Source organism: Poecilia reticulata, linkage group LG17 (genome assembly GCF_000633615.1).
Source record: "Poecilia reticulata strain Guanapo linkage group LG17, Guppy_female_1.0+MT, whole genome shotgun sequence".
Classification (NCBI taxonomy): Eukaryota; Metazoa; Chordata; class Actinopteri; order Cyprinodontiformes; family Poeciliidae; genus Poecilia; species Poecilia reticulata.
Window position 1 is genome coordinate 26,564,612 of NC_024347.1, and position 15,449 is coordinate 26,580,060.

General features: G+C 39.5%; 1 protein-coding gene across 1 annotated transcript; it reads right to left on the reverse strand.

The window, feature by feature from the left end:
* Positions 1 to 3,477: 3,477 nt before the first annotated feature.
* LOC108167071 (E3 ubiquitin-protein ligase mib1-like) lies at positions 3,478 to 15,212 on the reverse strand. The gene is made up of 10 exons (XM_017309897.1): positions 15,172 to 15,212; positions 14,644 to 14,773; positions 14,017 to 14,175; positions 11,585 to 11,766; positions 11,065 to 11,254; positions 9,785 to 9,863; positions 9,530 to 9,676; positions 7,402 to 7,470; positions 6,642 to 6,742; positions 3,478 to 6,052 (listed from the first exon to the last, which is right to left on the reverse strand). Exons 1-10 carry the CDS (start codon positions 15,210 to 15,212, stop codon positions 5,912 to 5,914), a joined length of 1,239 nt encoding a protein of 412 aa, XP_017165386.1. The 3' UTR covers positions 3,478 to 5,911.
* Between the last annotated feature and the right edge of the window lie 237 nt (positions 15,213 to 15,449).

The window sequence follows — 15,449 nt, forward strand, 5'->3', positions numbered from 1 at the left end:
CTGAAATATACATACACCCCAATAAATATCATTAGTGAATCGTATAGGAAAAAAATGATTAGTGGTTTTCTTATGGCTACACTGTTCTCTCCTTCACATTGTGTGTGGAAATGCTCTTACTTTCRCATAGCCCTGCATTTTTCTGTTGCTCTCTTCAAATTGTACCACTAAACACTTCAGTGATCACCGATTAGACCATCTAAGATTTTTCCCATTCCACTCTGACTGCAGTTTTTAATAACGCAGTGAACAGTTCTCAAGCCAGTTTTAGTATTTTCTGCATCTCCTGTCTTCTGTGCTCRGTGCCAATGATTTGACMCTTTTTAAACAGACTAACTTCTTTAAAAAAAAMAMAMACAGGATGYRTCTTTCCATGTGTAGCTTCTTATTAAAAGAAATGATGAGCTCCTCGTTGCATCAGCTGAGGTTAAGCARCTTGTTTCCAACTGGAAAACAGTTGWCCATGTAGTAACTATCCAGCAGGAATCTCACATTTACTTAGTTAAATTCAGGTGGAGACTTTTTTGGGGCAGGCAGAGTATTCTCAATAGAATACCATCAATTGAATTCATTTTTTAGACAAAAGAGTCCATTTTTAATGGGCTGCTGTTTGTCACTAATCTGGCATGTAAGGCACTTTGCTCAACAGCACCATCTTTTTAAATGATTCTTTTTAAACACATTTGAAACAGCTGCACTGTTTTGAATGTGCYATCTAAATAGTGACGATCCTGACAACTGGCGGCAAACCAGAGCCCTCAGCATGATGCTGCCACTACCATGCTTGACAGATGGCATAGTGTTCTTAGATTTTAAAAGTTCTCCTTCCACACTTTAAAATAACAATTCTTGTCTCCGGCTCTTCAGACTATAAAAGACAGAAAACATCTGGTAACATCTGGTCAGTTGCTTCCTTCTTTGCTAGCAAACCTCTCAGTTCACACTGAAGTTCGAAACCTCTGGAGTCAGTTAATGATCGGCGTTGGCCTCCCTGTTTCTAATCATTCTGACCGTTTTCCTTCCATTGTAAACAGTTTGGGTCACGGAAGTAAAACTTTTTAATGTTATTTCAAGTGGATAATGTTCTCAAACAGGCACTGAAAAGGTTCTGGAGCRGATAGACCAGGTTAACATCAAGTTTCTGAATCAGTCGACCCATMAGCCTTTCTAAAATTTTAAAGAGCTTGCTAATAATCCCGGCCTGTGGCAGGAAACAAATCAATCTGAATGACCACCATCATGTCTGATAAGAAGAGTGGTTGGATATCCAGCCAGAATTAGATCAGGACATTGTTGATGGCTAATGAAGTGAGAACTTTCTGTGSAACTGACATTTATCTGCATAAATTTGACCTTGAATGGATTAGACAAAAAATAATCCAAAAATAAATTAAAATCTTTGCATCGAGGCAGGGTTTTAAATTTCATTCAAGTTGTGTGGAGTTTCATTATTTCATCCTGGAAATAGAACGACTTGAATAAATCATTGAAAGCCCCAAACATATATAGCATTCCTCCTGATGATGACAGAATATCAACTCCTGAGTGACGAGTAAAGAGCAAATGAGAGAACTGGACAGATTTCTTTGCCCTGCAGCATGCAGAGCCCAAACACAGATGGCCTTCTCAGCGATCACAGTCCAGACCAGAGGTAGGTCACCCTCCTGCCTGTCCTCGGCTCCTCTCCTCTCCAGGGGCTCCAATTCATCGTTACGTGTCGCCGAGCTGAGGCACCATCACTCCCACTCGGGGGAGGTGGGCAGCGAGTGGATTAGCTAACCTTCTCTCGGTGTGAATGCAAAGGCCCCTGCAGTTTAGTCAGCAAACATGGCAGGTCTGGAGCAGCTGAAACCGCTGGGTGAAGTGGTCAGGGATGCTCCCCAGGATCAGGACAGAAGGGGAGATAGCAGCGTCTCCGGCAGCCTGACACTCGGTCAGCGTGGCAGCATGAGTCTGCAGACCGTCAGAGGACGACGCACGAGCTGCCTGCTCCATCAATCAGCTGACCGGCMACTCCGTTGTTTTTACAGACTCGATGAGAACAAACGTATTCAAATGTCACACACTCACCACAATTTAACACTTTACGACTTCCTTGAGGTCCGTCTACAAAGTTTGGAAAGACAGAAGGAAGAAAACAAGGCTGGATAGAGGAAAAATAAGAAAGCAAGCAAGAAAGGACAGAAAGATGTAAGGAATGAAAGTGAAAGTACGAAGTAGGGGAAATTACACGGGGAAGACAAAAGCAAGGAAAAAAAGAAAGGGCACATAAAAGACGACAAGGAATGAAATAAAGAAGAAAGAACCAAGAAAGCAAGAACATAAGGGTGGCAAGAAGGAAAGATGAAAAAATGAGGAAGGAGACAAGGAAGACTGGAAGGAAAGAGAAGTGAACACAAAGAAGGAAACAACAAAATGAAGAAGGAATTCAGAAAGGAGTTGATGAAAGACAAGGAAGGAGAGAAGGTGGTAAACAACAGAGGAAATGACAGGAAGACAGGAGGAAAGGATATTAGGCATGAGGAAAAAAAGAATAAAAAGAAGTGCAAAGGATACAATTCTTAGACAATAAATTGAGGTGTATGCATGGGTTCTCTCCGGGTGCTCTTCCTTCCTCCTGCAGTCCACTAAGACTGCTCCCTCCGTCTGACCTTCTGAAACTTCACTGAGATTCGAATGTCTCTGTGCGTGTCTACCAGTTCAGGGTGAACCTCACAGTTTGATCAATGGGGACAAACACCAGCAGCCCTGAAGGGATAAAAAGGCATGGACAATGAAGACATYGAAAACCAAAACGCTGAATGCACAAAATATTGTTTTACTTTACCTATTTTATCTGCTGCAGATAGCAACTTTGCTTAAGTAGCAYCTGCCATGTCTGGGGGCTTTCAGCAGACCGTCGAAGCTTAAATCAGCGCCACAGAGGCTCAATGCGGTGGAACAAGTTGTCATTTTTGCTCTACATGTGCTGAGAACAGGTTGAGTATAACAAATGTGCTTTGAGCAGCTGCACATTGCTGCTGCCTGCCAGATCCTTCCACGTTATGAATGGAGCAGTCAACGAGCTGCAACATGAATGACCTTTGCTCGTAATTGTGCGAGGTCTCCTGTCATCCTGTTAACCAAGAAAGATGTTKTTTTTTTTTTTTATCCTCTCTSATGCAGTTTGGTGTTTTTCCTCCTTTCTCTCTCCGTGGAGCAGAGCTGACCTATCACACGCTGGTGCCAAGTCATCATTAGGCGTCAGTGTTTTCAATTACCCCACACCTCTCCTCCCTGCCACCACGTCTCCTCTGAGAGCCAGACGCAGCACAGCAGGAGAAAAGCAACAAAATGCTAATTTTCTTGCTGACATCTGAGCTCGACTTGAAAAAAACAAACGAAAAACAAAAAAACGCAAGCTGACAAAAGCCACAGCAGTGGAAGGATTCGCGGGGAGGGAGTGGAAAAAAAAAAAAAACTGCACTTTTAATGTCACGTGGTTCATTTAGGACTTTATTTCTGCAGTATGGTTGTTTTAAAAGCACTTGATCGCAATACAAACTGAATGTTTCTTTTTATTTTTTTCCAGTGGTACAAGTCGTACTGCATATGTCAAACATTCATGCCAAAGATAACACTACCGATACATGACCAACAGGACAGCTCGAAAATAAATGTAAAAATGTTTTTATAACAACCATAATATGACAAATACTACAATAAAGCATATTAGTGCTCCTAGCTTAAAGTTTCATCATAGCCAAGGAAAAAAGGAAAAAATAAAATAATTGCTTTGAGTCCTAACAAGCCAAAAAGCTCGTTTGCGGTTGCAAATTTTCCACATTTCAGAGGAAGCCAGTGAGCCGAGTTCTGACTCCAGATTAAAACGCTGTGGAAAAGTCGCTTCACACCTTTAACACAAATGCATTTTATTTTCCCATGACACAAATGAGCTTACACAGACCTACTTCAGGAAAAAAAACGAAAAAAAAAAACCAAAAAACACTTATACCTTTAACTGCTACAAAACTATTGTCAACAAAAGTACATCACATATTTCAACATGAATATCAAAGCAGAATGTCTGAGACTTTGAGGCTACATAGTCAGAAGGCAGTGACACCTACAAAATCCTAATGTTAGGGCAAACATACAAAATAAATTATTCTACACTTTCTTATAGATTGTTCTCTCTATGCTTAATAAATGTCGACTCTGAAGGGAAAACGTTTAAATAAATCTTTTTTAAAAATGTATTTTAGATCAAGAAAACCTAATTCCCATACATGCGGGTTCATCTCAGTAAATGAGAATATCTATGAGAAATGGATCTATTTCAATAATTCAAAAAGTAAAAAAAGTTTCTATATCCGTTGCACTCAATGTGATATGTTTGATGTCTTATAATTTTGATGACTATGGCTTTCAGCTAATGAAAATCAAAAGATTTTTAAGTGATTTGAATGCAACTAATTAAACAACAAYGTTACGGCCAGCACAGTCAGGTTAAAGACAGCAGTGAGATTCTTCAAAAGTGAAAACAAAGAAACCTGCTGTTTAGTGCTGCATGCAAGCTCCATTAATGGGAAGTTGAGTGGAAGGGAAAACTCTTGCAGAAAAATGTTAAACATGTAACAGAGTGTTATTTCTGTCCGTTTTCATTAATATGGCTTATAGGTGATGAAAACTCCATCAGATTTTGTGGAAATTTAAACATTAAAATTTTGCAAAACACTGAATTTTGGGTTTCAAATTGGTTGAGGTTCTAATTATTATAATTAACACTTAAAAATGTATCACTCTGTGTAATAAATGACATCATTCAAGTTTTACTTTTTTCTTAATGGAATTAGTGTTATGAATTCACTTGCCAAAGATCTTCTATTTTACTGAGACGCACTCGTATTGTGATGAAGACGTCTGGCAGCAGACGGCACAGACTCGTCGAATGCTAAAACAGCAGTGCTCACTAGAATTTCAACAGTTTAACACGGAGTTACGTCAGGGTGCTTGGTCTCCAGATATGTTTGCGTCACATTTGTGTGCAAGACGGTTACAACACTGCTGCTCACAGGACAGAAAGCTGAATAGGTCGGTGTGTTTAAGTCCACAAAGCAAAACTCGAAAGTGCGTTGCTACACCGTCGTCGTTACAGCTCGGTAAACAAAGGTTAGGGTGTAGTGTGCTACCTGCAGGCGGTCAGATTAAAATGTCCACGTTCTGTTCTGTCACTGAGCTGAAGCGGACCTACAGGTTCTTTTCAGATTTTCTAGTGCAAAACGGCCAACCATTTGGTCTCCTGCTGGGAGGACAGTCGGGGTATAAAGCATCAAATCCAGCTGAAAGACCGACAGAACAACTTGTCTCGAACTTTTCATACTGTCATGAAAAAATTAAGTCCAAATCTGGAGCTTCTGATAACAATACATTTGCATAAAGATTTAAAAAATACAGTCAAACTTGACGGCAGCTGTCACAGACTGTGACGCATGCATGAGAACTTTACGCCAAAAAGCAAAAAGACAAATCTCCTCTTGTCAACGGCTCTGAATTTAGCCTAAGTTGGTCTTTGGAAAAATGCAGAGGAGGATTCAGCTGAACCTGAACTTCAGTCATTTGAACATAATAAAAACCAAGAAGAAAAAAAAAAAAAAAACACAGAAAACTACATGGAAGAGAAGACAGTGGAAGAAGAATATGATTCCTGCAGGATAAGCGTCTGGCCGGCTGCACTAAAGACAAAGACAATAACAGCCAGACTGATCAGTTCATACGTTTTTATCTTTGTAACAGAAGTTCCATCTGAACACAGTCAAATCAACAAACAGCATTTGTGAAGGAGAGTTAAGACGTGGCTGGCTGACTCGGCAGCAGCTGGTGTGGATGCGCCGTTTGTGGGAGTTGTTGTTAAAAAGGAGGAAGAGGAGACCTAGTAGAGGAGGATACGGCGCTCGATGGCTTTGCGGCAGATTGGGCACTCGCTCATTCGGTCTCCGCAGAGTTGGCAGGTGCCGTGGCCGCACATGAAGATCATGTTCTTCAGCCGGTCCAGACACACCGGACACATCGTCTGGAGGAAGGAGATATCTGCGTTTATTGTTATGCTGGGATCATTTTACGGCCTAATTCAAGTAAGGACATAAAATGACTCACAAAAGTGTTCATAACCTTTACTAGGGTTGTCATGGTGATGCATCTCCAACTCACACAAATATTTGGAAAATACTCAAAGAAAAGTCAACAGCAAACTTTTTTTAAAGCATTTAGTTCTTTCTAATAAAAATCCATAATATAGCAGTGGGACAATAATCCTAATGTATTAAGTCATAAAAAAAACTATTAAGTAGTAAGCTGCTCAGCATTAGCCAAAGAACAGACAACTAAACACCTAAAACAAGTTTTTATGTGTTTTAATATCCTCAAAAAGAATTGAAAGACATTTTTTAAGGTATTAATATGGATTCGGTCCACACGTACKTTTGTTCAAATAGACAAGGATGTGGTTTGCACAAAAACACTTTTTACAGGGAAAACAAAGATCAAAGGGCATGGATATTTTTAGAAGGCTCTGTGAGCCCAGGGGAAATTTTACAGCATGTGGGCTGCAGTTTCGTTTTTTATTGTAAAGTTAATTATCCACGTCATGTTTTTGTTCTCACCTGTTCCTTGATGTCTTGAAGCTGTTGCTGTAGCTTTTGCACATCAGCGTTTACGTTTGTGTTATCTTTATCCCTCTGCAGGGCTGGGATGTTTCCACTCGCTGTTCGAATAGAAAATGAACATGAAAACACGTTGAGACGTGGGGGGGAAGGGGGGGGTGTCAAAGGACTAAGCACATTAGTTAAGGCTAGGGGCCACCTTGGATTTTACCCTACACCTATAAACTTTACTGCCAATAAAAAAAAAAAAAAGAAATATGGCTGCAGCAGCATTGCCATTCTGACATRATCTTGGCAGCGAGTTATATATGAAAGCCAGAGTTCCATAAACAAGCAGGAAACACATGCATTTTGGGTTTTTATTGTTTGGCAGATCCCTTCTGGCTCAGTGTTTTGGCACACTTTCTAACCGTTCCACCTCAGTAACCCATATAAGGAAACGACCGAAATGATCACCTGGTACAACACAAATCATCAGGAGGCAAATTTATAATCGCACTTTCCGCGATACGATTGTGAAAAACGCATATAACATTATTTGAGCAATTTCACCTACACTTTTGGGAACTTAAATTCCAGAATCTGCCAGAAACAATGAACTCCAGAGTGATATACATSGTATGGGCATAATCACCTGTTAAATGTGTGCACTAGTATGCGGCACTGAAAAAAGGGAATGGGGTCAAGAGAAGGGGAGATGGGCCAGGGCAGCACTGTTGAGGTGGTGGATGGGGAGGGGGGCTCAGGGAGGTATACTTACACCAACTTAATGCCAGATTGTTGGGCTGGAGAAGATCCTGGGATCCCCCTGCCATAGTGTTAGAGCTCCCTGCTGGAAATAACCAGTCAACATTGTTATAGCAGGAGCTGCCCTCACCAGCTCAACTGTCAACTGGTTACTGTTAACTACAGCCTCTAAAGGAGAGGTTTGAAGAGGAAACCAGAAAGTTGGAAGCAGCTACCACAGAGAGAAATGAAAAATGTAGATTATAGCAGCATATTTATATACTTTTTGCAATCAGCCGATGCTTATAACCGATTTGGATGTTAAAAGAAAAAAAAAAACAAACAAAACAAAACAAAAAAAAAACTGTCTGAATAAGTTAAAAGGGAGGTAGGTGTGAATTTTAGGAAGTAATTCATGGCGCAGTTTGTTTAGGATTYGAAGCATTGGATGCTGCCCCTTGCATGAGTGTATGTGCATTTGGGTTTGTATAGCTGATCAAGGCTGCCTTTAAACCAGCTGCAGAGAGTGAGATGCAAATAGGGTGAACGTGGAAATAGTTTCCCTTTTATCTCAACATAAAACATGAAAAACACCCAATAGTGAGAAGCACCAAAATAAATTCCCGAAAATTAAATGAAGTCATAGATGGTTTCTATAACAACTTAGGATCAAACAAAGATAAGATGATTAAATGTAAAATAAAGAAACTTTAGGACTAATTTCACCTCATTTCTCCTTATCTAATTAAGAAAACTTGCTAAAAGGAGTTTTTATTTACTAACTTTTTTTAGGTCACTGCATTTTACAACAATGTCACTGGTTATACTTTCAAGTAATTAAAACTATTAACAGCTATTGATTGCTTCTCTGTTAAATTAAGTTTTATTTAATTWTAAAATAAAGCTTTAGAAGTTCACATGCAGTTCATTAAATGTATAAATGATTTGGGACTCTTAATGGTACATGTTAATTTWTTTTTTTTCTGGATGGAACAATTTTAATAAAAATTCAACAGCATTAAAAAAAATAAAAATAACTGGGTGCATATATATTTAATTTATGGTGGATTTTCAATAAACTACACAGTCCCAAAACGATAAAAAACACTTTATTAATATTTTTGCTAAATGCCCTCTAGGAAGTTGTTCCTCCACCACACGTTTTACAGCCATAAAGGAGCTTCTTGCTGCACATGGTTGAAWGTTTAATATTCTTGGTGAACTGGTCAAGTGTATTTTAGATTAGGAGAGTTTTTAGTTACCAGGCCTCCGCAGAACTTCATGACATTGTGAGGAGATAATTCGGTCATTTGATTTAGGTATTAGAGTAGGGATGCAGGTAAAAGTAGCAGACGTACTTAAAAAACTTTAAAACTGATTTTAAATGGATAAAGCAAGCTGAGGGAGCGCCAGGAATGACCCCGATCTCATCGATATTGAAACTTTAAACCAGATCTGAGGTAAGAACCCAACTGATTTAAATACTGCCACTAATAATGGCAGTGAAATACCCCTGCAGAAATATTCCTGAAGCTTGATAATGATCATAAAAAGCAGAAGAGTCTTCATCCACTTTTGTGTATATTTTTGAGCCTGCATTTCTCATTTTGACTTTTTGTAGATTAGAAAAAATTCACAACCAATTTGAATTTATTCAAGGTTTTTTTTTGTGTGTGTGTACTTTAAAAGTATTTGAAATTGTAACATCCATCAACCCAGGAAAGTTCAAATAAAGCTTAAAATTAATGGCATTCATGTCAAGGATGAATGTATGTATACTTTTGAAAATAAGATTTTGTGTTTCAGGGATCAATCTGGTAGATTTTAGTCAAGGCAGCAAAGCTTTAGAGAACATTCTCCCATCTAGGTCACATAAGTTAATATATAGAAATAAGCATTTAGAATGATTGCAGTGATGAAAACATGCAGATTTAATAGTGCTGCTAGTTTGTAAATACGTCTAATTGATCTCAGTTTAGTTATCAGTGTCTAAACTAGAATGAAAAAAAAACCATCATGAAAGTAATGTCAACTAAATGTCAGAAACAGTAATAAATTCAAAATTACTAAACAAAATGATTTAGAAAAGAATGAAGAAATAAGAAAGGATTGAAATGTAAAAATGGATGGATTAAAAGGGAACACTTGGAAGATTCACTCACTAAGGTCATCATCATCATCATCATCATCATCATCATGATCAGCGGCATCATCCTCCATACCTTTCCCTCCGCAGCAGAGAACGAAGGGGGTGCGGCGTTCCACCACAGCCCGGCACTGTACGCACTTCTTCATGAGGCTGGCACAGTCTGCGGAGAACAGGCATGTGCGTGTTCACATCCGAAGGTTGGCGCAAATATGGGCGGCAGTTGTCAAGATCAAGGCTATTGTGATGTAATGTGTGTGTGTTGACTTACTCTCACAAGCGCACATGTGACCACAGGGCTGGAACAACACAGCGGCCTTTTTGTCAGAGCAAACTACGCACTCCTCAATCTGCAGAGGGACGCATAACACACAGGCTCGTTTAGTCTTAGTCATCCATTTTTCTAAAGATATGGCTGTTTTAGAAGGGGGCTGTTTTGTCTCTTGACAAAATGTGTTGAGAGACACTTTTATCGCATGATTAAAAATAAAGRGAAAAAAAATACAAACATACTTACCCCAGTTAACTTTTAATTAAACAAAAAGAGTATAAAGCAGTAAGGCATAAAGAGACGCTCATCCACAACTCAACCCCAAAAAGTACTTAAGTTTCACTCAAAGGACATTTTCCAAGTGCTTAAAATTTTTTGAATGGGTGTTGAATTTYAAYAAAAATGTTCCACTGCTGGATTCCCCCTCCCTGTCCAAAATTCACTTTGTTTATTAAAACAGCAGTAGCTGATGATGATTGCTTACAATTTTCTACTAAACTAATAAAGGTAAAAATGACCAACAAATAATTTTAACGATAATAAAAAAAAACACAGATACATATTCTTAAATGTAAGCCGTGGTGAGGATTTTAAAAACACAAAAAAATAGAGGCGGGAATAGATAAAAAAAAAAAGAAAAAGGCTTAATATTAATGCAACGCTTTTTACAGAACTTATTTTGCACACAGACTATAAGTATGAGGTTATGAAACATTACATTATACAAGATGTAGACAAATCAAACTACAGTTAAGAATTATGAAGAACTGCAGCCAAACTACACTACAAGGCCTAATAAATATGTCAATATATTTTCCTATGAAAACAATGAATATGATTAAATCAGCTTATAATATTGTAAGTCTACACACTAATGAATGAAACTTGTAAATTATTGCAGGTGCAAAGAATAGAGCTGGATTAAAAATTTTTTATGTAAATATGATAAAAAATATTCATACTGATTATTGTTTAGATAACATATTTGAATAATTTGGAGATATTTTCAAGATCAGCGTTACCTGTAGCTGACAAGTATGTGCATAAAATTAAATTGGTCCCAAAATAGATCCCTGTGGGACTCTAAGAATAAACATAACACATTTTTGATTAGTAAAATTATTTTAAAGCAATGTGTGTTTCTTCCCGGCAAATTGAATCCCTGAATTAATTTTTTTCAGCCAACTTCTGTGGAATACTTCCTTCTCACATATCAAGCTGGGTTTCATCACTGTTCTGTAGCAGCGCCTCCAGAATCTCTGAGGTGTTTAAGATTTTACCTTTGTTCTGGACTGAACCTGCTCCTTACAGATGAGACACTTCTTGACACGCGGCGAGCAGAGCGAGCAAGTCGCGATGTGTCCGCAGGGCCCAAACAGAGTGTCTCTCTTCATGTCCGAGCAAACCATGCACTCCTCCAGAGACTCGATGTTGCTGTTCAGAGACGGGCTGCGGGTGTCCACCTGACCGCTGGAACATTAAGAACACACGAGTTAATGGGAAGATATTGGAAACAAGGGTGGATGAGGAACTGCTAATTAGCAATGCCTTATTTAATCAATCTTTTTTTTTTTTTGTTTCTTCTTATGAAGTTTGCATACTCAATAGGCATAAAAACTCTGTCGATACTTTGAGATATTCTCCGTAGTCTTTACATTAAGTTCTGCCCACACACTCTCCAGGGCATAACGTCACATTTACCGTACAGACCAGAGTGATATTGATCTTCTCGTMGAGTTCTCAGCAAGAAAGCCGTTAAATGCGTTTCCCAAAATGTCAACCAACTCCTGGGATGTTTACCTACTCTTCTCTTTGTGACATTTGGCCAAGGCCTTACAGAGACTGGGGTCCGGACAAAGGTCCAGAGGGGACTGGCCCTTTTTGTTGCGAATGGTCAGGTCTGCACCGTTTGCTGCCAGGAAACAGGCGATGGATGCTGCGCTCTTCTTCTCTGCTCCCTGGGTGCCCAAGCCCATGATTAACTGCAGAGGACGACAGAAACAGAGAAGAAAAGATGAAATCTGAGTCACAAACAGCTTTCAGGAGCATCCTGATACTAACCTGAATGCTGCCATTCGAAGCACTGGGTAAGTAAGGAGGCAAAACAAGTACCACGCCTCGTGCCACTTTGACCTCTTCATATTTTTTTTTTTTAAACAACCACATAATTTTGTACGTTTTATTAGAATTTTATGTGATAGAAAAACAAACATGAAACAAAACAACTCTTCAGATAAAACATCGTTTGGGCCTACATGCATAGTGAAATATGGTGGAGCCAGAATAATGCTGTGCCTTTCTTCAAGATATGAGATTAAAGCATGAAATAATGTTAAAAAAAACATAAAGGAGTGCAACTATTTTTTACAAATCTATGTATATAATAGATTTTCATGTAGCTAAACTYYATGTKATAGAGGCAATCACTTCAATACAATTAAGCTAATCAGAAASAGATGTCACGACAGTTTAACCACATTGACCTGTCTCATCTCCCTTCCCTGCATAACTCATCACCTCACTCATTCAGCTCAACTGCAAAGCTCCCCCAATCACAACCAATTTCGACCTTCCATGTCTGAGTCTCCTCAACCAGTAGCTTTTACATCTCTGCTGATGGAGCCATCGGGCCAGCTAATTCAATTCTCCTCTTGAAGGGAGGGAAGGGGTACGTGAGTGTGACCCAACTACATATTTCTCAAATTAGGCCTGCTGTCTATCTGTTTCGCTCCCCTGAGGGAGAACCGGYGAGGGCAGAACGCGGGGCTCGCGGAGGAGGCGGAAAAGCGAGTGGGTGGGAGACAGAAGGTGACAGGTAAGGAAAAATCTGTCGCTGACTCGAGGCTTTAAAGTCTCCCCAGCAGCGATTAATGATGTGCCGTTAACATGGAGAGGGCTTGGGTTTGACATGCCCCCTTTTGGCCCCTTCAAAGGATTCATCCGGGCTGGTGGAGGCGAAGCAGCGAGCCAACTGACTGCTCGGCGCTTCCACCTGAATGATGGGCTGGTGCAGACTCAGCTGTCCAYTGATGCGGGTGATGGAGACTGTGAGTTTCCTGACTAAACGGGGATCTGTCGTCATCCTTCACGGCGAACCACAAACTGATTTTATTCCAAGCTTGTGAACTGAGGAAAACTGTGACAAGACAATGCTAAACAATCTAGCAGATGATAAATGCCAAAAACAATGACATGCTGCTTCAGTGAGCCGCCAAATGGGAAAAGGCAGGTAGCAGGATATTAAAGGCACAAGTATGAATTTTATAGATGCAGCTCGGCCGGAGATGTACACGTGCTATATTCGTTTTAGAACATTTATTTAGAGCACTCTGCATCAGTGTTTTAGGTAATAAAATGCTGCATTTATTTATTTCTGCAGCTAACCCAGAGCGGAAGCATGCAGGTYGCTCCAACTTCAAATTTACAATTGTTTTTACAAATATTTAAAAAATGAAATCTATTACACCAATTTTACGATACAGATCTATAGTCTTATGTTCAGTGCATTTATAATCCTCAACATTTTCTTCACATTTTGTCTCTTTAAAACCATAAATATGAATTATTCTAGTTTAGGTGATACACTAACAAAAAATAGTGTGCAAGTGTAAAAGGGAATGAAAAATGTAAAAAAAATTATTCCKAATAAAAAGATGAAAATRTGAGGCGTCCCCATAAGTCAARACTTGGTAAAACCACCTTTCTCTGCAGCTCCAGCAGCTGCGTGTCTTTTAGGACATTCCTCTACCAGCTCTGCACATAGAGACAAAACAGCTCAAGGTTGGGAAGATTGGGTGTGTGGCGTCTGAAGAGCAATTATAAACACTTGCAACAGATTCTCAATTGGAGTCAGATATGAACTGTGTGTCATGAATATATATATTTTTTTCATTTAAAACATTACATGTGGCTCGAGGTCACTCTCCAATCGGAAGGTAAACTTTCAGCCCAGCCTCACGGTTTTTTKTTKTTGYTTGTTTTGTTTTTGTAGCATTCCATCTACTTTCCAATCAAYTTCCAACAAAATATTTTGAGATCCCTCAACGTAACGTGATAAAATATTAAAAGGTTCAAGGGACATGAAAACTTTCACAACGTACTTCAACGTGTTCTCTTCCCATCAAGTACTTTTATAGACGTGTTTCTGAAAACGTCTTAATCGGTGAAGTTTTATGACACTGACACATTTGAAGTACTGGAAAAGGGAAAGTTCAGAATGGAACTGAACGTACTGTGTTCTTGGAGGGTTCCCAGGGCTCCACTTTGCTGACATCCTGCATATCCTGGAGCTGCCGCAACTGGGACAGTGTGTGGTGACGCAGYGCCTCGTGAAGCGGTGTGTCCCCATCCTTGTCCTGCACGTCAAGCTTAGCCTCTGCCCGCACTAGCAGCTGGAAACAGAGAAGACATGAACAAAGAATGACCCCAACAGACAACCGGGCCGGAATAAGGCAACAAACACAGAATAATTTTTATTTTATGCTACGGTGCAAATGCCACAACACTGATTTATAGTGCTGCCATGTACAGTGGGCTTCAGGTTTTTTTCTTTTTTTTCTACACTCTAATTAAGGAGTGTACTTTTGTTTGTAGTCCACAAGATGGCAACATGGCAGTCTTAATCCAACACTACAMATTTCCTCGAAGAGCATTTCCCTCCTCTGAGGCAGGACATCCAACCGTGTAAATTAAACAGAGGGCTGCAATCGTGTAGCTGTACTRMCTTTTGTGTATAGGAGAGGGAACTAGCAGATAACTGAAGAGAACATGTTCACTTAGTGGCACAAGAGGGGCATTAAAAGATTAGAAGAAGTGAGAGAAAGAGAAGAAGAAGAAGAAATGAAATATAAAATACCAACCCGAACTATCTGAGTGTGCTGRCGCTCCACTGCAAGGTGTAATGCCGTCTGCTGGTTAACATTCTGAATGTCTAAGCTGGCGTTGCCCTKGGAGATGGGAAAAAACAGAAGAATATAAGCATAATACCATCTGGATATGTGGACATAKGTCACCAGTGTGTAAAAAAAGAGAAGACTTTAGATAAAAAGAAAGCAAAAACTGATTTATTTTCCATCATGCAAAGAAATATTATTTTAGCAAGTAAAAGAGAAACAACTGGTCTGGTTTTGTGAGCCATGACAGCACCTTCTGTCATCCTGACCAGCAAAGTATCAACCAGCAAGACTGGAGAAAATAAATAAATAAATAAATAGAAAAAAAATAAAAATAAATAACAGCATACTACAAAAAAGAAAAATGCTTCATGTGATTTTCATTTCCAACTGCAAACGCATCCTCTGTGGAGATGTGGAGGAAAGATAACTACTGTGATCAGGCGGCGTGTAAAATCCCAACGTAACAAGACTGACTGGGAATCTGCAGTGCACCTAGAAGTGTGGTGCAGTTTCTGAATAGAAAGCTGAGCCATCACTGCGAACAAGCCCATTGCAGGAACTTAGAGGGGGAGAAAAAGCTGCCCCTGCTRAAAGGTAGCTTGCACAGTGAATGCTCACGCATCGGGATGTTGCAGCAACATTTCCGCCTTGCACCATATCCTCATTAACCCAGTTTTATCTTGATCAGGTGACTTTTCTGTAAACTCCTGTATGTGTTAGCCTTTAGGGAGCTAAACCTGCAATCTCTAAAGGGAGAAAAAAAAAAAGGA